The following is a 27,712-nucleotide window of genomic DNA, read 5'->3' on the forward strand; positions in this document are numbered from 1 at the left end:
ACTTACAACACAAAAATGTCAATAGAAATAGTTGCATAATAACTTCTCTGAATGCTACCCTGAGATAAATAAATTGTGGTTTTAAATGGACACATTTACCTCTGTAGTGGTTAGTACAAGAATGTAAGAAAACAAGTTACATGGCCTGTTTTGTGTAAGTAGTACCACATGGTAGGGGCGCATAATTCACATAGACTCCAAACATATCCCCAGTTCTCAAAACATGTTGATTGATGGAGCAGACGCCGTTTAAGATTAACTGTTTACAGACGGAGAAAGAGGGTAGTAACTTGAGTGAAGCTGAAGAAAAGGAGACAAATGTTTGTACATTTTTAGATTGATTATTTATTTGTGTGATAAATCTTATACAAATCCTAAAAATTGTAGCTGCTGCACTCCAGTGGAAAATTTGAAGCTACGTTAGAGCTGGAAACACAACAAACAAACATTACATTCTTTCTTTCTATGTTTTTGAAGCCTTCTTTCTGTCCAGGACATTTGTATTTCTTTCTTTCTTTCTTTCTTTCTTTCTTTCTTTCTTTCTTTCTTTCTTTCTTTCTTTCTTTCTTTCTTTCTTTCTTTCTTTCTTTCTTTCTTTCTTTCTTTCTTTCTTTCTTTCTTTCTTTCTTTCTTTCTTTCTTTCTTTCTTTCTTTCTTTCTATCTTTCTTTCTTCACAGATCAGATAATTTTTTTACTGTTTAATGATAATAAATAAGTAAAAGTAGCTCAAAGTAATGTTCGTGACGTCCCCTCTGAAAATTGTTGTTCTCTCAACATTGGCACATTCTCTCGAAAGAACCATATAAGGTAAAAAAAAAAAAAGATTTAGAATAGTCAGTACCTGACCTTTGTATAAAGCTTTCCACTTTAAAATAATATCATTATTGCATAAAGTGCTTTCATCTTATTGTTTTGTGCAACACAGCCCTATCTCTTTCCAAGATAATTACTCTATTTAGACAGAAATCAGACAAGGTTTTGACCAAATCTCGTGGAATTCAAAACAGGAAGAGGGAAGGACAATCTTCTCTCGCTCTGCGACGAAGGTCTCCAACTATGGTAATGGTTTTACTTCCTGTTTCCATTAAATCCTTCAATGACATTAAGGCTCTGTGTAAACCACTTTGCATCCTGTTCCCACAAACTCCTTCAAAGACACCATCATCTCATGAAACGGGAGCAAATGCAGGCCAGATATTAGTGACTATTACACCAGTTTTCAGATGTTTTAAATGCTTGTAACGTTGAAAAAAGGCAAAGAGGGCCCTCCTGTGGTTGTGCACCTCACACTGCAGAAATGACATGACTATGCTGAACACAGTCAAATCAGGACTAATGAAGTTCACCCAAGTCCTGCATTTAGATTCTGCAAGTCACAAGGTAAACTTCGACGTTAAACTATGCGTTAATCTCTTCAGCCATGAATTTCTATGCAGTCAAAAAGGACAGACAGATAAGGCGTCATGGACAGAAAGTCAGTAATGAGACAAAGAAAGACACAACATACTGTGTGCACATAAATGACTTGTACTGCGATAGATAAGTCTCTTTACAGACAGACAAGCCTCTGTCGGTCCTCTAACGCCTTTTTGGATAAAACCTCTTGACTCAGCCGACATGTCACAGTGTTTTCCTCCTATACATTCAAAGAGCCTGCTATGATTCAGTAGTTAATGAGGACAGAGGTGAAGATAGAGAGAAAAAAAAATCTGAAATTAGAAAGCAGCATGGTCCTTTACAGCCTGATGCACTCTCGCTTGAGCTCTAAGGAAGTAGAAAAAGGCAAAACTGAGAAGATGGAACCAGAAAAAGAACACAAAGAGATGTGAGGAACAGAGGACACTCTGGCAGCGTGTCGCAAGCATCCCTGCCGATCACTCCGAGGTTACTGGGATGGAGATTATTGAGCTGCAGCCAGATGCCGCCGTCCTTTTCCAGCCTGTGGAGTCGGACCAGGTTTGCGGCAGCAGCGCCACATCCATGTGTTGCTGGAGGAGCTCTGAGGACAAACTTGGTCCTCGGAGGGATGGAAGGAGTCCCGAGGCAAGTTACAACAATCGCACCGCTGCGGTTTTGTCAGACACTTTGAGCTGTGACAGAAAAGAAAATGTATATTTCTTCAAGAACAAAGATTCATATTCTCTTGTTATGTTTCTGTTTGTTTATCAAATATTTAAATGCATTTTTAAATGGTTTTTTTTTTTAAAGTGTGTTTTATATTGGGAAGATGGTGTGTTTTATTTTACTGGCAATAAAGAATTTCCCCAGATAAATAATACATTTCTAAAATTTAGATTTAAAAAAAAAAAAAAAATCCTTTGACAATATGCCCGTGTATTTTTCTGGTTTGTTAAACATATGCATTATGAATAGTATGCAAACTGTGTATTGTTTGTTTGTTGGTCTTTCTGTTCCTTTCCTCTCTGTCGCTTTCCTTATCCCACATTCTCTTACCAATGAATTGCGTCATCACTTCATTATCAGACCTTTGTGTGAAATGTTGTCATAAGGTCAAAGTGACTCCATTGTAATCAGTTCAATCTTGACTCCAAGTGAACATCCAATTTAAAGAAATTCCCTAAAGGCTTTCCTGAAATGTCACGACTGGTATGGATGGCTGGGATGGACAAGGGGCCGCACTGACCTTCGACTTTTAACCCCCAAAATCTATTCAGTTCATCCTTGCGTCCAACTGAACGTTTGAACCAGACTTGATGAAATTCTCTGAAGGCGCTCCGGAGACAACGTGTTCACAAGAATGTGACAGACAGAAAACCTGAAAACATAAAAGCCTCTCAGCCACAGCTGTCAATGACGCGGAGGCACTCAAACAAATGCAGCACGGCTTATTTTACGATGCCGAAAAGGGTTCGTGCAAACTTGTGGTGGATATAAAATGCATCTAGGGTGTCGATATCCAAACATGTACACAGTATAGGGAGTCATAATTGCTGAACAGGACTAACAGGCAGAAGCCGAGGGGCCAATAAGGCGAGGAGACTCCTGGTATTCACCTGCAAAACATCTCAGAAAAAGACACGACATGACCGCAGCGATACAAAATGTCTGAAAAGAAAACTACTGCAAAGAGATGTGCAAACTGACGACAGGGGGCCACTGTATTAGACCAGGAAGTCACAAAATAACCACAAGGAGACCCAAGTAGTAACGACGGTAGAACTAAAGAAAGACTTTGAGCTCCTCCCTGCTCATCATTTTTTTAATGACAAGTTTTTTTGTTTTATTTTAATGGACCGCTGCTTTCTAAACTGTTTTTGTTTTGGATTATGAGTGAACAGTCTATCAAATTAATGACACGATTACAAAACTGTCGCATCAAAATCTTTGACAAAATTGACATCACTCTCATGAGAATGTGCGGTTGTCGAATAACTGCTTTGAAGAACTCCAGGAGGCATGCTGTTTCTGTAATAATCTATTTTCCTGACTCCGTTACTGGGAATGCAAGAGAAGAAGCAGGGGAGTGGAAGTAATTTGCAGCATCAAGCGTTAAGAGAATTAATTTGTCCTGGCAAACAAATCAAACACATTCATATTAGGTGGTCTTGTGGGCTTTCATGGATGTGCAGAGCAAACGCAAAAGTGACAAATATAGAAGATAATCAGTGTCGTGGCCACATAAACCAGCAAGGGGTCCTGGGTTTGGCCTTTACATGTCAACAAAGAAAATCAATAATTGGCCCAAATACTAACCAGCGTTCCAAAAAAATATAATATTTAAAAAACGTTTATTTTGATAAAATGATTACACCTCCGACTGGTCTGTTGAGTTACATTTGAATATTTCATAAATTAAAGTTCATATTCATCTCTCTATGCCTACTTTACTCAGAAATTGTGAATAATGCCAGATCACATTTCCACCTTCTTTACTTTTCTTGGCTTCTTCCTCACAGTGATTTAGGTTGGCAGCAGACTGTCGTTACATCACCAGCAGAACTGAGTTTGTTAGGATTAATACTGCTATTTAAAGCACTGCGTTAATGTCCAGTGAATGTTTTTCAGGTGTCTGGGGTGGACCTCATCACCGTCAGAGCGCTGCAATACTTAACATATTCGCAGATAAGAACTTTGGCAGGGATCAGCCTGTCTAAAACGACTGTAGTCCTCATTGCAGTGGGTGTCACCACAGCCACCATATCTCTGTTGGGCCACATTAGGGCATTCATTAATAGTTCCTCTATGGTGGGATTTGTAAGTCCAGCATAGATTTTATTAATAACATGTCAGTGGGATGTTAGGTGTTAGTATTTGGATGTTTGCGGGCGATTGCACGGCACAGGAATTAAATGAAATGGAGAATCATGTCCAGAATGATTGTAATGTACACCAAAGACGTTTCGACATGCTTTGTATTTTCAAATTATATTTTTTCACATTTTCATTTTGCTCAAACAGGTTAAATTCTGGCTTTAATATTCACCGTCATCCTGATAATGGCCTTCTACATCCTTCTTAGCAGGCTGACACACTTAAATGCAGCCCAAAGGGAATTATTTGAGATCAAGTTCTAAACGTTAACAATGCTTGACAGAGGTGGCATTACTTTAAATAAAGCAAAGTTCTGTCGTCATGACAATATTTTTTATTTAGTTTTCTCTGCGGACTGCCCTTCTGCAGATAAATAGTGTCATCAACACCAAAGCACGGGGCTTGTCTTTGAATAAAGCCTGGAGAACAGACAGAGTTCAGGAAGGGGTGACGTGCAGAGCTTCATGCTTTTGTATTTGCAAGAGATGCCTTAAGTTAGTCTGGGCACAGCAGTCACATGTCCATATATGTAATGAAAGAGTTTTTGGTCTTGATGACAATGTAAAGTGGGAAGAATGTCAGTTAGAAGTTAGTCAATAAACCAGCTGTGTATCTTCCAAAGGGCATCTTTAACAGACAGCATGAATGGGGAGAAAACTGTCTCTACGGCATTATTTTACGAGAGTGCCTATTTTTTTTGTTTCTTTTTTTTTATAGCTGAGCTAGAGAACTTTTGGCCTCTTAAACTACATTTGAAGAAGATGTGATTCTTATTGTGCATCATGATCAGTCAGACCCAATATGTAATAAATGCATCTTCAGTGTTACAGCGCTTTGGTGCAGAGAGCTACACCGACTGGTCCAGAAGTGTTGGCTGGGTAGACCATGAGGCTGTGCCAGATTCCTTCAGCATGGTGAAGAGAGAAATTTGTGGACAGAACACACAAAAGTCTGCTGTGAAATCTCATTTTAACTTAAAACCAATTTCATCTAATTTCTTCTGAGTTGTGTGCTGTATCTGGGCCTTCAAGCTCTTTTTGTTAATGAATTTTGCGTGGGTCCACATTGCTCCTGGAGTCACAGTTTTAAACTGGGCACCCTTTTAGATACGATGTCTAATAATTGTCTTGCAAACGAAAATGTCATTCCCGAAGATTGTGCATTATATTGCCATCGTATGTAATGTAAATCCAAAACTTCCAAGACAGCTGTACCGGAGTCAGTGTTTGCCCAAAAGGCAAATTTATGCTGTATCGGTTGTCCCCAGCAACAGGCCAAATATAAACGTATCTCCGAACAGTCTGACAAAACAGAAATGCCATAAATTTATAGAAGAAAAACTAAAATTACATGTATTCAGAAATTTACTGAACTCAGTTTCAACCCCTTTTACATGTGAAAGTTTTGATGTGGCCTAAGTAATGGTAATGCAGACATTTGAAAAGTAAGTAGGAGATGATGTGAATGATATTAGAGCCTGTCTCATCCTGTTTGCCCCAGGTAGTAAAATCCAGAATTAATTACATTTTTTTTAAGAGAGAAAAGAACCTTTTGGATGTGTCCGAGGTCATTTGCTGCTAGTCACTTCTAACCTTTTTCCTGTCACAGGTTTTTCGAGTGTTAGTCGGGGTGCGCTTGTCTCTGGACATAAAACGACATGCCATGAAAACCTCAGCTAGTGCATCATCACAACCATTTTCCCACATCACAAAGAGATTTGGTCTATTCTATTTGCTTTTCCATTTTATTATTTCCACACTACGCTTTATTGTTTACACACTGCATCTATAAGATTGTAATATCGGGGATATGTGATACGATCAGCAGCCGAAAAGCATCTTACGTATTCACACTTTCATGCTCTCCAGTTGTGACTATTTATGGTCTATGGAAAAATAAAAACACCCGCTATATTAATATGACATTCAAATTTCCTGATTAGTATGGATATGATTCATCAATGTGTGATATATTTTGGGTGCTGTGGAGTCGTTCACTTTGTTTACATTAACAGTTTATCAATCGTCCACTCTTCCAGCAGTGCAGTCACCAGTCACTGAGGATGACTGGTACCTTTTAAAATGGATTGTGATATAGAGTAAAGAATGGCCTATGTTTTGTGACTTTTTAACTTCATTACCATCAACTGGATTTTAAGATGTATGGCATTTAGGAGGCCAAATGTCCTATTTTGCAACGTTAATGAAAGTTAAAAAAAAAAGTGTTTATTCACCCGTGTTTTGGATCTGTACCAAAATGAAATGAGTTCATACCTGTCCCATGCGAAACCCCAATAAATTCGTATCATTATTTTTAATGTATTTATAGCAGATTTTTTTATTTTTATTTATTTTTTTTTTTACAAAGTCCACCGTGTGCAAACGCGATAACGTGTAAACATTTGTTTTCACGCTTGACGCTCACGGTTGTAAAATTAAAGAAGTGAACCACATTTCCCAGAAACCCTCGACAAGGAAGTACGTCCGCTCGCCAAGTCGGTCCGACTCCCCGCAAACACGCATCGGCACGGAAAGTAGCATGCGTGCGACAGAAAGCCGGACTGCGAAGCAAGAGGTTCAACAGCGTTGACCATTGAAACAGAAAATACAGGTAAAGACGTAGATTTTGTTGCAATATATTTTACGACTCCTACCGGGAAATCTCTTTGATCTGACTCCGCCCGCGAGCCAACCCTTTAACGAGGCTGCGTGGAGCCAGTTAGTTGTAGTGGTAGAAAAATGGCTGATGGGAAGTTCACTGGTTGACTGGGAATTAAATGAAGTAGAGTTGATGCTGCCCGACTTGTTATTACAACATAAAGTCAAGTCAGAAGAATCAAGCAGGTTTATATTTCATTGTTAGGTAACAGTGACTACAAAATAATTGGAGAAATGTTTTAAGTTATATAAGTATATTAAGTTGTATATAATATATATAGATATATATACTGTACTGGAAATACTGTATGTACTGTGCATTTTATATATATATTTTTTTTTTACTGCTATTTTATTGCTTTTCTATTATTCTATTATTATCTTATTGCTTCCTGTATGCTGCTGTAGCGAAAAAAAAAGTCCCCTCTGGGATTAATAAAGTAACGACCTAACCTAAGTTATTCTCTAAAAATCGTTCCTTTTTTGTCTTGTTCATCAAGCAGCATGTCAGATGCTGTAGTCCGGCGCATAAAGGAGCTGGAGGCAGAGCTGGAGGAGCTGAGGTCGCAGCTGAAGGAGGACAGCGGCGCTGAAGATGAAACGAAGTCCAGTTCGTCTCCCAATGACAACGCCGGCCGCAAATCCGATGGGAAAACCGAAGGGAGTAAAAAGCACAGGAAGAAAACGCGACACGATCGCCCTTTTGACTTTTCTTCCCGCGCCAGGCGCCACGCGGCCCTGCGGCTGGCTTATTTGGGATGGGACTACAAGGGCTTCGCGGTCCAGGAGAACACGGAAAACACCGTGGAGGCCCGGCTCTTTGAGGCTCTGCTGAAGACTCGGCTGATTCAGGACCGCCAGAGCTCCAACTACCACCGCTGCGGTCGCACCGATAAAGGAGTCAGTGCTTTCTCCCAAGTGAGTTCATGCGGATGAAAGTTCTCCTTCGTAAATTCCAATTCAACAATGAGGACTTTGACTTCTATTACGCAGGGATCGTGCGCCAAATGTAAAAAAAAAAAAAGAGTTTGTGTCATGGTTTTACAGTCGACACGTGCGGAGTTTCGTCTCACGGTCGACGTCAATTTTGTCCCCTGTCCGCAGGTCGTGAGCATCACCTTGCGCTCCACGCAGTTGCGCGGCGGACCGGGCGTCACGCTCCCTGAAAACGTTGACGTCGGCTCCGAGTCGGAAGCCGCCGCCCTCCCCGAGCTCGACTACGCGAAGATGCTGAACCGAGTCCTGCCGCGGGACATCAGGGTCTTGGACTGGGCGCCCGTCGAGGAAGGCTTCAGTGCTCGCTTCGACTGTCGGTCCCGCACGTACCGGTACTACTTCCCCGGGGGTCCTTGGACGTAGCGCTGATGGCGGAGGCGGCAAAAAGGTGGGTGCAGCCACGAAATGGTAAGCGCCGACGATGACCCCCTCCCCCCCCTCCCTTGGAGTTGCAGCTCTAACACGAGGACCTCTTGACGCCCGACAGATACGAGGGAACGCACGACTTTCGCAACCTGTGTAAAATGGACGTGGGCAACGGAGTCCTGCAGTTTGAAAGGACCATCCTGTCAGCCGCAGTCGGGCCCGCGAAGCCTCAGCACGTCTCCGGCACGGACCAGTTCGACCTCTTCATGTTCGAAATCAAAGGATTAGCCTTCCTTTACCACCAGGTACCGAGACGCCGTTGCTCAGGGCTCCTTTTCCCCCGCAAATACGTCCAGTTTTAAAGGGTCCGCTTAGCCATAAACTGTGTTTATTTTAAGCCGTTGTATTTATATAAAACACTTTTTTTTTTCAGTACAAATAAACATTAAGTTCAAAGTTTCAATGGTAGCGTGACAACTTTTGGTGTTTGCACTTTAGACGCAAACTATGGTGGAGCTGATCTGTTGCAGTGAATCTCCTGTTGCGCTCTGCCGCAGGTACGCTGCATGATGGCGGTGCTTCTGCTGATAGGGCAGAAACTGGAAGCCCCGGAGATCGTCGATTACCTCCTGGATATTAAGAATAACCCCAGGAAGCCCCAATACAGGTGAATTGACATGTCGCGCTTTGCATGACCTTTTTTTGTTGTTGTTGTTGTTTTCAAATAATTCTACACCAGTATATAAAAAAAAAAAGAAGAAAAAAAAAAAAGAAAGAATATCTCCTGTGAAAATAAAGGCAGTAACAGTAACCGTTAAATTACATCGGCACGATATCTTGTCTTTTGCGTTGCGTCTGGTCGCTAGCATGGCATTCGACTTCCCTCTGGTGCTGTACGACTGCAGCTTCGACGGCCTGAGCTGGAAACGGGAGCCTGGAGAAGTAAACTACGTCCTGTCGACGCTGCAGCGACACTGGACACAGAGCGCGGTGCACGCTCAAGTCCTCCACGGGATGATCCAAGGTTTGCGGGCCAGAGGTGAGACACCCGATGAGATTCTAGAAGATTCTTAAATCAAGTCCAACGCAGCCTGCTTACGGTACCGGGGTGGGGGGGGGGGGGGGGGATTTTACTGGAGTTAATTTCCACTTTTTAATAAAAAAAATTGCCTCGCAACATGTTCGCTTTGAAAAGGGTCCATCGAGTCGTCTGTAAATTGTGTCACCGGTCTCTTCCGCAGGAGGTGTGTCGTCAGACCTGTGCTGGCTGATAGAAGGCAGCAGGGCGAAGAAATACCAGCCACTGCGTGAGCGTCCGCTCTGCGAGAGCCTCGAGTCCGTGATCCAGCGTCACGTTAAAAGAGGCCGACTGGAGCGGGAGGAAGGGGAGAACGACGAAGAGATAGTCCACAGAGGGAAAAGGTCCAAACATTCCCAGAATCCTCCCAGCGGGCCTGTTCCTTCACGGATGCCAAAGCGAAGTGTCAACGAGACGGCGGGAAATTAATATTTTCCCGCCGGAAAATGGACTTTTCAGATTTACTTTTATTTTGTGCAAAAACTTCGAATGAGTTATTTTTGTTTTCGGGAAACAAAAATAACACATTTAAAAAAAAAAAATTAAAATATAAAAAAAAATTGATGATCGACAAAAACGTTTTGCTTTAAAATAAACACCTTTTTTTTTTTTTTTTTTTTAAAAGTAAGTGGTAGTCTCGAGTTTGTTTCTTCTATAACAACTGCAGTTACTCGAGCTGAATGGGAACTTGGAATTGGATAGACGGAACTAATGTTAACGTAGGAACAGATGTCGGGAGGGGGTTTTTTTTTAGGTGGCACTTGTCAAAGCTAAGAGGCTAGGTCGCTAGCAGTCTGTAGAGTACAAGCGAAGAGTTACAGACCAAGAAAATACAGCAATACGACCGCGTGCAACCCGTCTGGTTTTTCTACATATTTGACCAGAGACGATTAAAAAAAAAAAAAAAATGACGTCGGCGCCGGTTGACTGCGTGTTTTCGGTGGTTTGGACCTGATCCGACACTTGTGCTAACGTTAGCCTGTTAGCGGTCCCGGTTTGTTTCGCTGTGGCTCCGCAGCACGTTTCCACCAGTCGATTTAAGGAGGGTCTCTCGGCGTCCAAAAGGTAAACAAAAACAAACTCAACGTACACGTGTCTTGTGTTTGACAGCAATGACAAAAAAAAAATTAAATAAATAACTGCGAGAGGGGGGGGGGTGTAGTTCAGCACTTCCACAGCAGGGGGCGTGTGCTTTAAAAGATGTCAACAACACGGCGAGAAACGTGCGAAGTCATTGAAAACGATTGAATATACTCAGCAGCTTAAACACCCAATTTCTTATTTTAAAGATTTCCAAATTCCCCCAGTTTTTTTTTTTTTTTATTGAAGCTACTGTATTGTGTTCATAAATTGCTGCATGCACACTGCAGTGCTTTTTTTCATTTGCAGTGTCCTGACATTGATTGATTCCATACTTTGATTTTTATCAGACTCAAATCAGTGTACTTGCTCGCTACTGCTTTATACAATAAAAAATAAATTTAAAAAAAACAACAACACACACGGAGCAAAAAACGACTACGTTATAAATAAGGGACAAAATAAAAGACGGGGATGGAGGAGCTCAGGGGGGGGGATGCTGGTCATAGATCATACAAATATGTAACGAGGCAATATTAAAAGGTAAATAAAGTACCCAAAATAGAGTACAAAGATATACCAAGTAGTAAAAATAGCTGAAATGTATAAATAAATGGACATGGTGATTAAAATAGGTCTTAAAAATATCCTAACTTTCAGTCTTGGACCAAATGTTACGCATTGATGTTATTTACAAACCAGTCAAGTCCAGCTTTAGTCTATTGCGTTTTTTTGTTTTTTTTCTTCGTGTCACTTGTCAGTTTTTTTTTTTTAATTTAATAAAAAAAAAACAATAAAAAAAACCCCCGTCTCCTCATTTTCAGCATAAACCACGTCAAACCGTGTTTTTAAGTTGACTTATGTTCCCGCGGATGCGCGTGTTTCTGTGTCGTTGCCTTTCAGATGTACCTGGTGGGGCTGACGGGAGGTATCTCCTCCGGGAAAAGCACGGTGTCTTCAATGCTGCGGGAGCTGGGGTGCCCCATTATCGATGCGGACGTCGTGGCCAGGAAAGGTGGGTGACTTTATCTCTGCGCAGCCAAATACAAAGTCAACATGAAATACTGGTCAAAAGTGTCATCGGGCCGAATTGCCCTTCGGGCGACGGCCTCTCTCTCTCTCTCTCTCTCTCTCGAGCGCGTATGAATCACGGAGGATGTCTCTGCTGACTGCAGGGAGGATGTTTTAGTTCCGCGGTGGAGATAAAAAAAAAAAATTAAAAATTTTTTTTTTAAAAAAAGGTCACAGAAGTAAGTGAAGAGTGCACCGCTGCATGCAGGAGAAAATATAAGGCATTAGGCAAATTATTTCACTGCCGCTCGGGTGATGAGCCGGTTCCAAAACGGTTTCGAATATCCTCTTTAAAGGGAAAGGTCACCACTTTTTGCGTGGACATCCGCTCAGGTGTTGACGGCAAATGCAGCCGGTTGTCGCACTAAATGCATTAAACTAAATGTTTTCTATGTTGCCGGAGAAAGTTACGTCCCCCCCCCCCCCCCCCCTCAGAGTTTTCCTGCTTGTAGAGTTGTGCCGGCGGTGCCTACGTGGACCAGGACGCGTGGCGCTCGAGCTTCTGAAGCCTAACCCTTTTCAAATCATTCGGTTCCCGTCGCCAAGTCTCTCCCCTTATATAGCGTCCACTCCCCCCCCCCCCCAAAAAAAAACAACACTTGATAGTGTCTGCGGAGAGGAAAAGACAGGAAAGAAGGCGGGGAGGCATCGGGACACTGCCGGTCGCGATCGTAAGCATTAGCAGGCTACTCCGACCACAACACGGCGAGTTTAGGAAACCGCATGTCCGGCGTTGCCGTGTTTCGTCCCCCTCGCCCACTTTTGTCGGCCGCAAGCGTCGTACCCGGGGACTGAAATACTCAGCGGTCGTCTGCCTCTTCTTTTTGTTGCGTTTCCCAGTTTATGTTCAGCATCCTGGAAAAGATCTCCCAACAACACCTCTGTCCAAGTGAGGAGTAAAACTCTCTCTCTTCGGCGACGGCATCCAAGAAAAACTACCCACGCTGAAATTAATTGCAGCAGAATGATTCAGTTTCTGCCGGCATCAGAGGGCAACGCGAGCGAAGGCACCGGGAGGTGCTGTTTACTCTCAGCAGCTCACGTTGTGGACGGTCCCCCCCCCCCCCGCCCGCCGTATCTCCGCTGCGTTTCGTCGGCCGTGAACTCCGACTCTGGCTCGCATAAATACATCTGAATCGCTGAGTCAGCTAAAAAAAAAACTAAAAAAACAACAACAACAAAAAAAAAACCCAGTAAAATGTTTCCCTCCTCCATAACATCTTCTGCACTCATATTCTGGGATGAGATTTTCCACAGTTGGGAATTTCCCCCAGTTGCAGTACAAGTGAGGAGAAGGAAGTTTCGATTTTTGCAGAATTTGCTGCTTCAGAGAACATTAAACGCGATTCAACTTTCTCCCCGATGCGGCTATACAGAGGTGAAGTGGGGAAAAATTGGTGATTGGGTCCTTTTTAAACGACAGCGCGATGGAAAATACCAAATGGAACTGCGTTTTTCTTGATGACAGTTGTGGAGCGGCACACTCCCGCCTACTCCCGCATCGTCTGCCACTTCGGGCCCGAGATCCTGCTCGAGAACGGGCAGATCGACCGGCAGAAGCTGGGCCAAATCATCTTCGCCAACGAGGAGAAGAGGAAGCTGCTGAACTCCATCACCCACCCAGAGATTCACAAAACGATGCTGAAAGAGATTTTGTTCTACTTTGTCAGAGGTGAGGGACGCATCGGGTTCGGCTGGCTTAGAGGTGAACGAGGGAGAGGAGGAGAAATTTACTGAAAGCGAGCGAAGGCTGTTTGATCAGTTGGGAGGTTTGTTTCTCACAGAGCTTTATAAATTGCTCTCTGTCGGATAAGAGATGTTTTAAAAAAAAAAAAAAAAATACCATTAATATTATTATCATTAGAAAAGAAATCCTATAACAGCCATGTCTCCTCGGTGGATTGATTCCTAAGATTTTATTATTATTATTATTTTTTTAAGTGCCTTGAAATAAACTTCCCGTGCAGCTGTTTTCGTATGCTTTTTAAAAGTTAACTATTGCGCGTTTTCGCAGCGTTGGAGTGTAAATATGTTCCGTCTCCCCAGGGTACCGCTACGTGCTGCTGGATGTGCCCCTTCTCTTCGAAACCAGACGTCTCACTCAGTTCCTCAACCACACCGTCGTAGTTTACTGGTAAGACCGCAGCTCATTTTCATCCGTCACCTCCAGAGTTTCACTTTTGGACTGTTCACGTTGTGTGTGTGTGGTTTTTTTTTTGTTTGTTTTTTTTCCTTCCCCCCAAAACCACTAAATATTTTGAGGTTTGTTTTTTGACAGGAACTGGCCCTTAAGCACCGTTTTTTATGGGTTATCGGTTACCTCTCTCCGGCCCTCTGCGTGCCTTATTAGTACGACTCACTGCCCCTGGATTTGTTAACAAGACAGTCTGGCTGCACCATAAATAACCTCCATTGTCTGTTCCTTTCCAGTGACCCTGCCACTCAGCTGCTGCGCCTGATGCAGAGGGACGGTCTGACCCAGGAGCAGGCAGAGCAGCGCGTGGCTGCGCAGATGCCGCTCAATGAAAAGCGCGGCTTGGCCAATCACGTCATTGAGAACTCGGGCAGCCGGGAGGACACCCAGCGGCAGGTCCTGCGGCTCCACACGAAGCTGGAGGACTCCATGGACTTCCTCTTAGTCAGGGTCATAGCCATTGCCGCCACCGCAGGCCTGGGGGGGATCCTGCTCTATGCGGCCAAGATCCTTCTGTCCTAACACTAACACAGGACCGCCGGTTTAGTCCCGAGTCAAAACGCGGCGTGAAAAGAGGCAGGCGAAAGTGGGTCGAAAGTACCGAGGGGGAATTTCACTGCGAAATTCGATTCACAATACCGGTGCGGCGGTGTGACGTGCTCCGCTGACAGTTAACGCAGACTTACTTCACTGACAAGACGGGCTTTAGCGCGAACGGTTTTCTGTTAGTTTTACTCGTAGGCACAAACGTGAAGGCGACACACCTGCTGTTTGGACTCCCCCCCCCCCCCCCCCCCCCGTCTCGGCTCAGTTACGCGAGCGATGTTCTCAACAGCGATCGGACATCAAAGCGCTTAAATAAGCTCGTCGTAACATAAACCTTTTACACCAAATTTAGGTATCCGAATTAGACGTTTTGGGCCGCATAGATCATAAATAAAAACACCAGACGCATCAGAGCTAACGAGCAAATGAAAAGGGTGACTATTCTTTGCAACTGTACGATGAATGGAGACATGACCGTTTGCGTAGGCACAAACTGACGCTTGCAGAATGTACAGTGAATGATCGTAACGATTGCACAGTGACGCTATATGACAGAATGTGTTCGACAATCCCTTTTTAATGGGAACAGTAGGAATTGACAAGATTTCACATGTATCACTGTATTTTCTTACACTTGAAGCTGCCCTCTGTAAATACAAAATCTGTGATTTTTTTTTTTTTTTCCTTTGCACACTTGTAACTAAAACATTTGTAACCTCAAATATAAACGGTCCAACGCCTCTGTTTTAAAATAACAGGAACCAGACGGTGTCAGTGCATCAGTTTGTGACTGGTTTTTTTTTTGTTTGGTGTTGCTTCACGTGCATGTTTCGACACCCGAGAAGAAGAATTTGAAACCACGGGAGGCTGTTTTCACATTTGTCCGGGGGAAGAGAAAAAGTTCCTCTGCGCTCGTCTTAAATATGGTTTTGTGAAGAGCGACGCGGTTTTGGGACATTACAGCCGGTTTTAGAAACCAAAGCGTGCAACGTCGACACGCAACCCACACAAGTGGGATGTTGACGTTGTGGAGCCCTCCGGCGTTTGTGGACCGAGAAGTAGGAAACATTTTCCGTCCAGTCGCTGAATTTTTTTTTTTTGAAATGAACAGTCTTTTTATGGATTTTTGATTTTTCAGTGACGAAAGAAAAGAGTAGAGACGATTTTGTCAAATTTGCGATAAAATATAAAGGCAAAATCGTGCCATGTTTAATGAGTAAAAAAAAAAAAAAAAAAAGAGCATTTTATGAATTAAGTTATGTTCAGAAGAGAAACTTAAACACTTGTTAAGTGTAAAAGAATTGGCAAAAATGAAGCAACGGATACCCCGATCTTTATTCCCTAGTGAGGTATTAAAGTCATTAATTCTCTTACATTTTGCAGCTCAGTAATGAAGTGTTTGTTAGACATCGCAATGGCAATGATTTAACCGCTTGAGCCAGCAGCCAATATTTCAGGAGTTCCAGTGTAGCCAGGGCCTCGTTCGTGCACTGTTTTTTTGTTGTTGTTTTGTTTACAGCCGCTTAAGCGACTTGAGACACGAGAATGGAGTTGACGAGAAAGAGAGGGAGAGCGAGAGAGAGACAGACAGATCGATAGATAGACAGACGGACAGATATATATATTTTTTTTTCATGTTAAATTCATAAAAAGCTAAATCAACAGCAGGTTCCAAGAATTTGTGTTTACAGTCACATATGACAAAGAAAACAATCAAATCCTCTCAACTGCTGAGCTCGAACGAGCAATTATTTTTGCTTGGGGGAAAAAAAAAAAAAATACCAAACGTGCATATGGATATTAAAGAGTCGCTGATTAATTTCTGATGATCAGCTAACTTATTGATCAATTAATTGCTGTATCTGTAGCCACTTATAATAATGAATATAAATCATATTCAGCCCAATACGCTTGGCTGAATACATTGACAGCCATGTCATTAAGTCCGACATGAAGATGTGTTGGCGACAGGTCCGTCAGGAGTAGAAATAATGAACTTGATGGACAGTTGTGATGTCCTTGCTCTTGTTCACATTAGAGAGCTTAGGCATGAAATTGAAGGCCCACAGGCAGGTGTGCTGACATCATCCTGGCACTGAGGTGCCACCAGCCTGCATGGCTCACTTGGCCCCATCTCAAGCCCCTACTGGTCTGCTCTTTGTTTTTTATGAAGCCATCGCAGAATTAATGCAAAGTGACTCGGGCTGCGGCAGACAGCGAGGTGTTGGGGGGGGAGGGAGAGATTCACATGTAACACAGTCACACATGCAAACTGTACATATGCTTGTCCGCGTTACACAATCGCATCGTCACATAATCAGTCGAGGGTTGCCCATCAGCCAGAGTCATGAGGAAGAACTTGGTCTATTTTGAGGAGTTTTTTTTTTTTTTTTTTTAATTTTTTTTAAATTTATTATTAATTAATTTATTTTTTTAACTCATTTCCTCTGTGATCCAGGGGGGTCGCATGCTTTACTGGGCAGCCAGCTGTTCAGCAGAGATTTCCAAGGGTGCCTTTTCTCAGTCTCTCTCGCTCTCAGACACACAGGCCAGATGCAGAGCGTGGAAACGAGACTATATCTGTACCAGCGAGCGTGAACGCTCCAGGCAGAGCAGGTTGGCAAAGTCTCAGTCTGAATATAAATTGGGTTTAATTCTGAAGGTGTCAAGCTAAGAGGTGAAAGTCTTAAGTTGCCTTGTTACACTTTGTAAAAGTGCACAGACGCAGGCACAACCCGCTGCTTTTATTGTGTTGCGGGTCCTTTCCAGGAGCGGAGCAAATAATTTTCTGAAGGCAGGGGGTGAAGGCTTCGATAATCACGCCAACATGTTCAGAGATTTGGCCTATGGCACCATAGTGTGTCAACATTTTGGAATCTCCTGTCTGAGTGGTTTTTCATCATTTCCCCCCGCCTACTGCCGTCGGGTAAGGTGGAACAGCTTGGGCGAAGGCAAACAAAATAAATAGCTTTGCACCAAAATCCAACCCACAACTCCGTAAAACTGAAAGTTTAAACACATTTTCAGCAACTTCTGCATTAGTCTGTGTTTTGAGTCTGAATTGTTTGCTCAAGGTGCTAATTTGTTTTGTTTTTTATCATCAAAATGAAAAATGTGTCCCAGAGTCGAAGAGGCTTTCGGTATTCATCAAGGGTTCTTAAAACAATTCAGCTGTGCCATTTTAGAGAATTATCTATTAATACGAGACGTACGCGGTTATTTATTTCTTTATTGGCACTATTCGAGCATTTCTGTGAGTGTGTGCGGAGGAGGATGACGTGTGTGTGCGTGTGTGCGTGTGTGTGTGTGCGTGTGTGTGTGTGTGTGTGTGTGTGTGTGGGAAGGCATCGATGTAATAGCTTCAAATTTGGCCCGAATGTTCTCTTAGACTGAGGGGTGAACCGACTGAATTTTGGTGGTCAAAGGTCAAAAGGTCACCGTGACCCATTCATGTGAACGCGATGCCATAACTCTGCGGCTCGGGCCCGCCGGCTCCCCGACGTGCGGCAAGCGAGGGTCCGCTTATTCCCGCTCGCAGTTTTAATTTTTTTTTTTTTTTTGTCTCGATCTCGTTCCTTATTCTTCTTTAAAAAAATAAAATAAAGAACATCTTCGAAAACCCGTGAAAGTTGGTGCCCGACGCAAGTTTCGTGAGGTTTGGAGGATCGTTTGACCTTAAACATCAGCTTATTTTTGTTTTGGTGTTGGTAGGACTGCATTTTCAACGCAAACCCGCAACTGTGTGTCTTTCGTGTGAACAGTGTGGCTTACCCTTAGGGGGACTCGCCCTCCGTGCGCCGTGCGGATGACCATCGCATTTGAATGAATATTTGTGGAAGGTGGAGTTATAGGTTGCAATGAGACAAAGATATGTCACAATGCAGGTCATCTGCTGGAAAGATTGGTGCTGTAGTGGTTAGCAATGTTGCCTTTCAGCAAGAAAGTTAATGGTTCAAGCCACCCCCCCCCTTTGTCATGACTTTCAAAAAAAGGTCATGCTGTCCAAATTATGAAAAAAAAAAAGTCATACTATAGCAAAAAGTGACCCAAACGTCATTTTTGGGTCACTTTTTGGACCACATGACTTTTTTTTCTTTTTCTTTTTTTTTATCACATTTGACGTAATGGTGCATGAGAACTTTTTTGTACATCTCAGTGTGATACACATGTCCACCGAATTTCGTGCATGTAGGTAAACGGAGCATCTGTTTAGCCCCTGCTAGCCATTAGGCCACGCCCACTCGCGACTCCACGAAAAAAAAAAATCCCCCCCCCCCCCACGGAGAGGACGCGTGTACCAACTTTCATGAGTTTTCGAATATGATAAAGCCGCCAAAAATGTGGCCGCTCTCCCTTAACACAGCCGGCCACAAATGCGGCTCGACACCAGCGGGTAGAATAAACCGGCCTGAGAAACTGTAAGGACTGGAGTGTTCTTGAACTCTGGCATCTGGTGTCACACTGAGGAAAGGGGCACTCGCAGCGCTTCCATAGCCCGTTGTCAGGCCGCATCCCCGAGACTGCGGTGAGGTGAAGAGACAGGCAACACGCCAGCGGAGCGTCTCCAGCCACATGACTCAACCTGTCCCTGCGCGTTAGCCCGGCTTAGTCAGGGCCATGAGGGAACAAGGCCGTTGGTATTGAGTCACTGACACACTGGACAGTCCCCAGATCAGGCATGATGATGGGGAAGGAAGTAGGGGAAGCATTGCATGTTGTCATGTTCTCCCAAGGAGTGCTAGGACAAAGGGTAATGTGTGCAAACGTGCAGATTTGTGCATATATATCTGCACGTTATCCTTGTTGCGAATGTTTGAATTATACATTTTGTCCCTCCGACAGCGCCGCTTCCCGACATTGGTGACTACCCCTCTAAAAAAAAAAAAAGTGCATGACCTATATATTTTAGACAAAATACAATAATTACTTTATAATTTTCACAAAATATCGTTATTGTTTCACACCTGTCTGTTAAATTAAAATCAAATTTTAAGCATTAACAGAATATCTTAATGACATTAAAGGAAAACAGCGGTGTATTGGGAGGGCTTATCATGATGGCATGTCTCCCTTCTGTCTTTGCTGGCCATAAAATGTGGTGGGGACGCAGCACAAACTGATGAGACCTTTGTCCTTTTCACAACGCAAACAAAATTTTAAGTTTCAAAGATCAATCACTACCTTCTACTTCCTTGTAATTGTGCTTGTTTTTCATATTCACTGAGTTTTTGAGGACACGTTTCACGTTTCCGTGTAAACGGTGCCATCCAGACGCGTGTAGGAATGTCAGGACTCTTGATGTGATGTTGTATAATGGGAATAATGCAACCTACATTATACAGCGGTGCATAAACGTGTTCACTGTCGGTGGTGCAAGTCCACATTTAAAAATAATGATTCGGACATGTTTACAATATATTTCAAAGTGTGCTGTATTTCAGTTTGTAGACGTGAAAGACTTGCTGTTAATTTTTAGCATCTGAGGTGATGTACACAGGCGTGGGGTGACCCTTGAGATAACAGTCTGAAGAGCAGCTGGCAAGATTCTGTTCGATGTCAGTAGTTATTAACAGCCAGTCAGTGTTGAGGAGACACTGATATTTAGCCATGCTGGCAGCGTGGTTCGCTGGATGGCAACGTTGGCCTGCTGAGAGGCCGTTTGTTCTTTGATCCGGACTAAAATATGAAGAAAGAACAAAGAACTTTCATGGTCCTCAGAGGATGAATATTTCTGCCACTGACGATCCCCTGACATATAATTCAGCGTAGTGTAAAATGATCTGTTGAGGCCCATTTGGGTGCCGTTTGATTTCCTTGTTTAAAAGACTTTTGTTGGATATTAGCATGACAAGCCACTCTCAATAGTAACTGATGTCTTTCAGGCAAACGCTATCGACGGCAGGGATTTTTTTTTCATTGCCGTATCTTGAGTGACCGTGCCTGAGCCAGCTTTCTTAATACATCCATGGTGCAGCCTTAAACATTGTTATTAGTATTGCTGTCTGTTCATAACTCTAGTGTGTCCAAAAGGAATCGTTAAAATAACATATTCGTGCAGTGAATTCCAGTTTTTTGTTTTTTTTATAGTCGACGCATCAACAAATCTAAGAATCTTTTTATGTGCATTCTCACACAAATAAAAGCATCTGCACATTTAAGTGTGGGCAGGTGGCTGTACGTTTAGTGGGAGGAAGTGTACAAGAGCATTAAGGGCAATTTAGCTCGACTGTTAAAGCATCTATCTCTAATTTGGATCTCCCCCGGTGAGTTAAGTAGGGATGCCCAAGATAACAACACCAAGGGCTCATTTAACGTCACTTCGGAGCCCGGCATTCTCCCGTCTCACAGAAACCAGAGACACGTGCTCGAACACACAGACTCACTGACCCAAACGCTCGCACACACGGACACACTCTGCAGAAGCCTGATAAGCCTCGCGCCACACCAACTGGCCCCTGCAAATGTCAAGGCTAGAGCCATCTCAGTGTACTGATAGGGAGTGGGTGGGAGTGAATGAATCAAAATTTCCTTCAGTTACGTTTGCATACGCTGGAGAGATTATCTAAATTAAAACAAGTCTGCACTTGAGACGTAATCTTTCAAATCCCTCTACTTATACGAGATGAAAAGAGGTGCAGTAAAAAAAAAAAAAAAAAAAAAAAAAAAAATCGTTAAATATCCCCACGGCTCAGTCCAAGAGACGAAGCTCACGTCAACAAAAAGCAGCTTACAGCATTTCTCAGAGGAAACACTTATCTTCAAACCATGGTGACCTGCTTAATGTCACGGAGGACATGACATGAAATGTGAGTCAAGGGTTCAAGTGTGGCCAGATGCTGCTTCATCACAAATTAAAACTGTGGCCCCAACAGTGTCCCGTCGGGTGGCTTGTTCAGCTGAAGTCACCAACCAAGCACCCCCTTGAGGAGGAGTTTGTGACGCTTACACAAGCACAAAAGCTCGAGCGAGGATCACACGGTTTTGGGGGGACGAGGAGAAGACGGTGCCTGCCAAGAGCGTTTCTCCACGTCTTGGACTTACTGCCGTTGCCAGTGTGGCTCTGTCCTCAATAAAAAAAGGCTCAAAAGGGTTTTCATTTTTATCTATGCGATATGATGCAATAATTGTTATTATTTCATGACGTCATCACTAAAGTAGCCTGCTTTGGGTTGTGGGGACAATAAGCAGCTGCCTACCAATGATTTCCGGTGAATTCTTCTTCTCTTAACTCGTACATTTTGAAACGGTAAATGCTGTTGGACCTCTGCTTTAATGTTTGGGGTCTCTTAAGCGGTTTTTAAAAAAAAATTTATATATATATATAACAATGGTGTCGGTGCGTTTGTGTCTCACCCTGAGGACCCGAGGAAAAGTACAGATGTTGCAGACTCTCCGGCGACACTCGGTTCCAATGGTTTCAGCAGTGGAAGCTGTTTCTCGCAGACCGGGGGTGTTTGTCTTTGACATTGTGACATGAAGTCTCTAATTTGACGATGTACTCATACGCCCCGCAAGGAGAAAACAGCCTGTGCTCAACTTGCCCCGTGGCTCGGGTGACCTCTGCTTATGCACGGACCCTCAGTCTTAATTGTGTCTGGAGGAATTCCTCTGTCTTAAAACAAGCTTAAGTTTAGACCAAAGGGCATCCTGGCTCTTACAGCATGCAGTGGTTAAAACTACACACTACTCAATGTGGCAATCTAGGCTGTTTGTCATTCTAATTAGCTGTATACTACGGTACCAATTTACCAGCTCTCAACAAAATGCAGAATTGAATAGAGCTTTAAGTGACATTTTGGTAGGAAGTAACACTGTGTGGACATTCACTTGCTTGCATTTGCTTCAGTAAATATGACATGGCTTCCATGTTTCCTTTTCTTAACATCTTCAAAACTTTTGCTCTTGAACTCTTAACTGTTTCAAACTAAATAGGAGATATTTTGAGGCCCGAGTCAAACTTGAATTACGTCCCAAGAAATTCACAATATCAAAGTGGCTCTTGAGAAAACTGACAAACTATATTGTTTTTTACAGTTTATGCCTGGAAGCTATTTTCTTGTCTCTGACACTTGTGTCGCAGTCACAGCAGAGCCTAATTTCCCTCGGACTCTCGTGTTTCACTGATCTAAGCTTTGTCGTGATGTCTTCTAACACCCATCCCCTGACTTTCTCCCGCCAGATCTCGGCGTCTACACACCCTTTACAGGAAAAAAACACCCCCCCCAAAAAAAAAACAACCACATCTCTCCTTTGATTGAGAAACACAATCATCTCCCGCTTCATTTGGCATTTAACACAGCTGTGATTTTCTTACTTTTCTTCCCCCTCAGTGATCATCCCCGCGTTGATTGCCTCTCGCTGTTTGGCTCGTGTGTATGTAACATTTGGAAGACTAAACGCTGGTTTTACTGGAAAATCAGAGATCAGAATAGCTGATCAAAAAATAGATTACGTGACATTAACCACATATTTGGTGAGGAAATGCAAAAAAAAAAAAAAAAGCATATTTAATGCAAAACCATGGACATTAAAAGTAAAGCAAGCTTTTTAAACTTTGTTTAAAATCCCCACTTATCATTTGTGGAAACACACAACAGTTTAACAGGTGTTGCATGCATGAATTAAATAAATAGCACATTACATGATAAAATTGTACAACTACCTATCAACAGCTATATTATTTTAATGGACACACAATAGGATGTACAGTGTGTGCAGTGCTGACAGTACATCTGACATCAAGATTCAATATCAAATTTACAGTTTATACACGAACAATATGCCAGATATGACAGGCTGGTATGACATGATTTTCCAAATCATTACACTCAGACACAATACATTTTGTGACACCGTCTGCCATTCAAACATCATAATCTCAATCTGGCGTCCAGTATTTGACAAATTAGCATTTTTCTTGCGACAAAATATAATTCTTCAGTCATTGATGCACAACATCTTATCATACAAACAGCATGAGAAAACATAATCTCAACGTAAATCGAAACAGCACATTTACAAACACTGCAGTCGCCACGACGGTGGGGTTTTCCAGATTTGAATTTAAAATGACAGCTCGGAGGGGGTGGTGAGGCTTCCTCGCTGTCGAGTTGTAACTGCACCTCAGCATGACGCATGGCAGCAACTGACACTTTTACGTTGCTCATGTCCATCAGAATAGCAGCATAGGCACCCTGTACACAATGGAATGTATGGATGAGGAGGTCGATTGTTACCGACAACTACAAATCCACCGTCTAAAATCACTGTGTTAACGCTGATCTAAAGCCTCTGTGAAAACAATCTGACTGTGGATCAGTGGCTGTGGGCAACATTAACCCTACTGCACGAGCCAAGTGAAAGTCAGGGAGTGAATGTCTGCCGGCGGTGACCTTTCACCTCCTGTCCAGTCTTCAGTCGGCATACAGGATGAACCCTGAGAAGGTGCTATATTTGTTGCTGTTGCCCCCGTGAGCTTTGCCGCCGTCCAATTTTATGAAAACCTCATCGCCTGCATCCAAATGAAGTATGACACTGTTGCTGGCGTAGTCATAACTCTGGTCCTGGTCTTGGGCAATGGCGCTGGCCCTGACCTGGAGTATGACACGCACACGCAGTGAGGGAGAGAGGAAGTGAAGAAATAGAAAAGCTCAAGAAAAGATCTACAATGAAGAATTGTTGTGATGCTTAAATTAACAACAATAAGCAAAAATGCATGCACGTATCATTATGAAATAACAATTAAATGAGATTTTAGAGATATTTCTAAACAGAATATATAAAATGACTGTTGTCTTGGCTGACACACATTCACACTTATCTAAAGCGTATGTGCGGCCTGAAAGCTTTTTACCTGAAGAAAATGATTCTTGTAAGAAGTGTGGACTGAATTTGAGAGTTTGACTTTGTGTAAATGTGTTCCCTGTGGTGAATATCTTATTTTTCTCCGATGACTCAACTGAAAGGGTCAGGCTTTGCGTCAGTGTGCCTCTGAGGAACAACGGCAGCGCATACCATCTCTGTGCCTCGCGTTCCACTCTTTCATCCACGTTTTGCTGGGTGGAGCTCAGAAAATGTCGTGTTTTTCCGAATATAAGTTGTCATTGTGTCAACAGAGGATAATTACTGAGGGTGTTAGATATGGACCATCATGCCCAAATCTCTTTGCACGTCTGCGCAAAAAGTGAAACTAGGGTAAGTTGTTTACACTTAGCCACTGAAGGCACATATCCCTTCTAAGCTTCAGCTAATGTATAAGGATCTGGGTTGCCAACCATAAAAGTGTAATCCTTGCTTCATCCAGATTGTAGCGACAAGTTCCAAACTAAATTAGAGCCAAATTAGGAGCATGGAGGTCTAATTCGTGCCAACAAAGTACAAATGTGTACGTCAGGAGGCTGCAGAAGAAAGTTTGAATGACACATGACAGCATGATGATGGATTTCTGTGGCGTGAGAGCAATGCAGCCTCCCTGCTTCCACCCTCTGCTCTGCTGCAGGAGCACCATGTCCACCACTGACATATAAACACTGACAATTTAATTTACAGTAATTTGGTATCCTACTTTATGTAAAGTGGCTTAATTGGCCCGACATCACTTTGCCCTCTTTGGCTGAAGTGATCCCTTGTATCAGATAAAATAGGACAACAATTATATTGCAGTTCAACGAGTTGTCCCATTATAGGGTCCTTGTTGGCAGCAATCATTTCTCTGTCCCTTCTACTTCTGCTTTCTTTTTGTTTATGTGTGTGTGTGTGTGTGTGTGTGTGTGTGTGTGTGTGTGTGTGTGTGTGTGTGTGTGTGTGTGTGTGTGTGTGTGTGTGTGTGTGTGTGTGTGTTTATATATTTGTGGGGGCCTTAACCTCAATGTCACCAACCCTTGGGGACATGTGTCACTGTGGGGAGAAAAACTGATGTTCGTAGGGATATCGTCTGCTTTTTGAGGGTCAGGACTTTTTAGGGATAAGGTAAGTGTCATGGTCAGGCATGGACACTTTTCACTTTTTTCATCCAGTTTCACTGGACAACTAACTGTTCATAGTTGCTTAAGACAATAGGTTAAGATTGATCTGTGTCTGAAATATATATAAAACGTCATGTTTAGTTCAGACATGTTGACGGTGTTCTTTACAAAGCAATCGCCTTTTAATCAATTAAAATATCTAGCTAGCATTGTCTTTGGTACAGATTTGTATCTGCTTGATTGTTTTTTATGACCATTTAATCTCATGTCCAGGTTGTATTTAACTTTTTTTTAATGAAATTAGCTTTTTTTTATGCATTTCCAACTGTGTAGGTTGATAAGTCTTTTTTTTTTTTTTTTTTTTTTTTTTTTTTTCTGTTAGAAGAAGTGAAATACGTGTTTACTTAGGAGTGGAGAAGGGTGTGTCACTTTCTTTTAACTGGGCCCCAGCTCCTAAAAATGTCTGTACACCCCTGCAGGTAACCCTAATCTACAAACCTGCCATCAAGTTTACAACAACAATGCACATACTATCAGATGCCATCAATGATAGCGCTGCATTAACTTCTGCATTTGGGAAACTGTGGTTTTGCTGTCTTGGTTTGCAGTGTATGCAATTTTATTCTAAGCGACAAAATAAGACAAACACTATTATATGATGCAATCCAATATGACAGCAAAATGGGTTGTGTGCTGTGTGTTTCTTGTGCACACCGTGTGCTGCATCGTGCCAGTAAAACAAAACTATGGCAATACAGCTAAACCTGCACTTGCATGAAACAGTCTTCTGTAAAATGTATCAATATTAGCTTCACTAATATAGAATTAATAGTACAGCTGTTTATACTGGATAGTATAATTATAATGTACAGGTGTTTGTGTTATTGTGTCCACTCCAGCCTGTTGCAGTCTGACGGAGATGTTTGCAGTACAGCGCTGAGGCTCCGATTTAAACGGTGTTTGATCAGTGTCGTCACCCGGGGCCTTAAAGACATTACAAAATTACCCATGAATATAGCAAATATCATGATTCGATATTGAGACGCTCTGGCCTGACAGGCAGCCCGGTAACGCATACTCACATATCATGGTTCCATGAAGTTTGTTGTATTTCAAAGGGCACCAGCTTTGAACTAGCCACTCCCTCGGGCTGCGTTTTGATGTGTGCAGAGTGGAGATAGCGCTGCACTCCTTCCACTCCGTTCAACGTGTACATCATCGGGTGTGTAATATGCACAGATACACAATCTGGCAGCGTGCCACTGTGCATTGTCATTATACTGGACTGTAACACCCGACCAAGTCAGAGCTAAGATCACCATACACGTGAATGCATGAGTACTCAATTTAGACTGCCAGCACACTGGTTACATTGCTCCCTGAGCATGCTGATGTGGGTTCATCTCAGTGTATGATTTAGGATTCAGAACTTATAAAGTCAGTAAAAGAACTATTGTCATCTGCTTGTATTTTGAGAAACTGTATTTTTTTTTTTTTTTACCATTTTTTAGATTTAACATCAAACATTTAACATCAGGAATTAAATGTGCATTAAAAGTGTTACCCACCAGACCATTTTTGATCAGATCAGCCCACATGCTGGTGCCATCTCCTCCCCTCATCAGCACATTGTAGATGAAAAAGTAGGTGCCAGGGATCTTACTGGTGAACTTGCCCGTCGCGCCTTCATAGTTACCGCCAATATTAGTCACCACGTCATCAAACCGTAGTATATCGTAACCTTCTTGAGGGTTTCGTAGTCCTGCATAAAATGCCACCCGGGGAGTGGTGCTGTAAGTAGTTGTGCTGACTGCCCCTTTACCCCCTAAACCTAGAATCCCTGTACGTACAACGTCTACTCCATCTCCCGGTGGTCCCTTAGGTCCCGGTGGACCTGGCTCTCCAGGCGGTCCCGGGGGTCCAGGCTTGCCCGGACGTCCTGGCTTGCCTTGTGGGCCATTAGCACTGTACGTAGGCAGTGGTGGGCCGATGCTGTGATCACTCAGGTCCGCCTCGTTGTCCACCTGTAGGCCCGTGGTCGCCGTATCTGCGCCCGTGTGCCCACCTGTGCCCGCGGTGCCCGTGCTGGGGAAGGGGTCACAAACCATGCGGCAGGTGCCGAGCATCTCGTAGCGGCTCGTGCTGTCATCCACGCCACCTGTGCCAACGGAGCTGACCAGCACAGGGATGAGGACCACCAGCACCAGGACCAGCATGACCCCCACAGCAGCTGCCACCAGGGTCTTCCGCCCGATGCTCAGCCTGGGAAGGGGCTGCGCTGCCAGCGTGGAACTCTCCGGGGTGGAAATGGTGACTGTGGGGAGTGCGTCCACCTGGCAAAACGCAGAGACGCTGAGGCTCTCCGATAGTGGAGATGGTGCCCAGGGAGAGAGCTGGTCTGAGTGTGTGAGTGAGTGACAGAGCTGTGTAGGAGTGAGGGAGAGGGAGTGGAGCAAAGGACCAAAGTGATCAAAAGGAGAGAGAGAT

General features: G+C 43.2%; 3 protein-coding genes and 1 pseudogene across 4 annotated transcripts; 3 read left to right on the forward strand and 1 right to left on the reverse strand.

The window, feature by feature from the left end:
• The first annotated feature begins 1,894 nt into the window (after positions 1-1,894).
• Positions 1,895-5,897, forward strand: LOC138616745 (uncharacterized; annotated as a pseudogene).
• Positions 5,898-6,767: 870 nt separating this feature from the next.
• Positions 6,768-9,850, forward strand: pus3 (pseudouridylate synthase 3). Its single transcript, XM_069691760.1, is given in 8 exon segments — positions 6,768-6,883; positions 7,431-7,848; positions 8,035-8,269; positions 8,272-8,314; positions 8,414-8,597; positions 8,850-8,959; positions 9,159-9,331; positions 9,534-9,850. Coding segments are annotated over 7 exon segments (1,425 nt in total). The 5' UTR covers positions 6,768-6,883; positions 7,431-7,434; the 3' UTR covers positions 9,800-9,850.
• Positions 9,851-9,957: 107 nt separating this feature from the next.
• dcakd (dephospho-CoA kinase domain containing) lies at positions 9,958-15,040 on the forward strand. Its single transcript, XM_069691828.1, has 5 exons — positions 9,958-10,435; positions 11,354-11,465; positions 12,990-13,193; positions 13,568-13,655; positions 13,952-15,040. Exons 2-5 carry the CDS (start codon positions 11,354-11,356, stop codon positions 14,235-14,237), a joined length of 690 nt encoding a protein of 229 aa, XP_069547929.1. The 5' UTR covers positions 9,958-10,435; the 3' UTR covers positions 14,238-15,040.
• Positions 15,041-22,747: 7,707 nt separating this feature from the next.
• Positions 22,748-27,663, reverse strand: LOC138617085 (C1q-related factor-like). 2 transcript variants are annotated; one of them, XM_069691762.1, is made up of 2 exons: positions 26,794-27,663; positions 22,748-23,854 (listed from the first exon to the last, which is right to left on the reverse strand). In XM_069691762.1, exons 1-2 carry the CDS (start codon positions 27,439-27,441, stop codon positions 23,675-23,677), a joined length of 828 nt encoding a protein of 275 aa, XP_069547863.1. In that variant the 5' UTR covers positions 27,442-27,663; the 3' UTR covers positions 22,748-23,674. The 2 variants fall into 2 exon arrangements, with proteins under 2 accessions (XP_069547863.1, XP_069547862.1); XM_069691761.1 differs by having other exon boundaries at positions 27,076-27,530.
• Positions 27,664-27,712: the final 49 nt, after the last annotated feature.

Source organism: Brachyistius frenatus, unplaced genomic scaffold (genome assembly GCF_029030835.1).
Source record: "Brachyistius frenatus isolate BFR_SWC_R1_liver_20210118 unplaced genomic scaffold, ASM2903083v1 Contig_11, whole genome shotgun sequence".
Classification (NCBI taxonomy): Eukaryota; Metazoa; Chordata; class Actinopteri; family Embiotocidae; genus Brachyistius; species Brachyistius frenatus.